The sequence below is a fragment of the Mytilus edulis genome, unplaced genomic scaffold, assembly GCF_963676685.1.
Source record: "Mytilus edulis unplaced genomic scaffold, xbMytEdul2.2 SCAFFOLD_1555, whole genome shotgun sequence".
In the NCBI taxonomy this organism is placed as follows: domain Eukaryota; kingdom Metazoa; phylum Mollusca; class Bivalvia; order Mytilida; family Mytilidae; genus Mytilus; species Mytilus edulis.
In genome coordinates this window covers 7,333-9,088 of record NW_027267409.1, presented here as the reverse complement: position 1 = coordinate 9,088, position 1,756 = coordinate 7,333, and the positions used below count along the sequence as shown (strand labels likewise).

The 1,756-nt window shown below is 37.7% G+C and overlaps 1 protein-coding gene across 1 annotated transcript; it reads left to right on the top strand.

Annotated features, from left to right (window-relative positions):
- The first annotated feature begins 580 nt into the window (after positions 1 to 580).
- Positions 581 to 1,756, top strand: LOC139505437 (histone H3). The gene has a single exon (XM_071295017.1). It carries the CDS (start codon positions 1,296 to 1,298, stop codon positions 1,704 to 1,706), a length of 411 nt encoding a protein of 136 aa, XP_071151118.1. The 5' UTR covers positions 581 to 1,295; the 3' UTR covers positions 1,707 to 1,756.

Below are 1,756 nucleotides of genomic sequence, written 5' to 3'. Positions count from 1 at the left end.
TACTTTATTCCCCATACATAATTGAAAAAAATATATTCTACTACATAACAAATAAAAAATGTCTAAAATATAAATGTCCCTTCTTCCGTGATTCTTCTTTTCTTCTCTCTCTAACGCATCCCATTTAAGTACAGTTCTTATAGCATAACACTAAGTCTAGTAACTTTTTCAGTCTTCTTCATCAGAACATTTATTGTCGAACTTTCTGACTCTTTGAACCCACAAGTAGCTCAGTTAAATCATATAAAGTTTGTCGGGGAAAAAAAACAACACTGATAGTATTTATATTTAATACTAGTCTGCTCTCTTCTTTCTCTCTCTTGGTTATTGATGCGAGCATGCTTAGATTCATCTGAGAAGGTGTGTGGTTTTTTTTATTATTATAATTATTTATAGTTTTTGTTAACATTATCTCTTTCGTCAACACTTTTATATATGATATGTACTTTCCATTCTTTTCCTTTTTCCATTTTTTTTTTCAGCATCTCTCTCTCTCTCTCTCTCTCTCTCTCTCTCTCTCTCTCTCTCTCTCTCTCTCTCTCTCTCTCTCTCTCTCTCTCTCTCTCTCTCTCTCTCTCTCTCTCTCTCTCTCTCTCTGTCTTTCTGTCTTTATTTAGTTATTGTTTGTGTATTAAAGATGTGGAATCGATGTAAGCACACCGACAATCAGACAATGAGACAAATGTGCCCAGCCCAAATGAAAATCATACCACATCTTCTTTTTTTTATATTAAATATACATAAATATGACATAATACAACAATAAAGAAACTCAGCCGATCCGTACAATGTCATGTCGGGAATGTGTAATTCCATTTGTTTCTGTTTTTTTATTTTCTATTTCGCTTTGTTTGTGTTATAACTGCATTTTATTTTTATTTTTTCCTGTTTTATTTTTCTTTCCTTTCCTTAATGTTTCTGCATGTATTTTGACCTTTTTTCATTATTATTTTTTTTCTTCTTCAGATTTATCATATTGAAACCGTGACACTAATTTACTATTGTTGAGCTATGAGGGATGATCAGAAACTGTAATTATGAATGAAAAAAGGGGGCATTTTTACTGTCAGCTTGGGTTGAGCAGTTTTTCAGTAAAAAATGGATTGAAAACTGTCAAAGTCCCTTACAAATCAGTCCAATCAGATTTAAGATATGCGGACCAATCAACGCCAGCTTTATGTAAGTGGTGATCCAATCGTCACCGTGATTTCAATCCTCCCGGCAAGCACAAAAACACATTCACCGAAATTTTCAAGTATTCTTTCTGTAGCAAATCGTCCACAGAGCTAATAGTCATGGCACGAACAAAGCAAACTGCACGTAAATCCACCGGAGGTAAAGCTCCAAGAAAACAACTTGCCACCAAGGCCGCCCGTAAGAGCGCACCTGCAACCGGTGGAGTCAAGAAACCACATAGATACAGGCCAGGAACAGTCGCTCTCCGAGAAATCAGGAGATACCAGAAGAGCACAGAGCTCCTCATCAGGAAACTCCCCTTCCAGAGATTAGTCCGTGAAATCGCCCAGGACTTCAAAACTGATCTCCGATTCCAGAGTTCAGCCGTCATGGCCCTACAGGAAGCCAGCGAAGCCTACTTGGTCGGTCTCTTCGAGGATACCAACTTGTGCGCAATCCACGCCAAGAGAGTAACCATCATGCCAAAGGATATCCAATTGGCACGAAGAATCCGTGGAGAACGTGCTTAAGAAGTGTGATTTTTTCACCAAAACATAACGGCCCTTTTCAGGGCCACCAA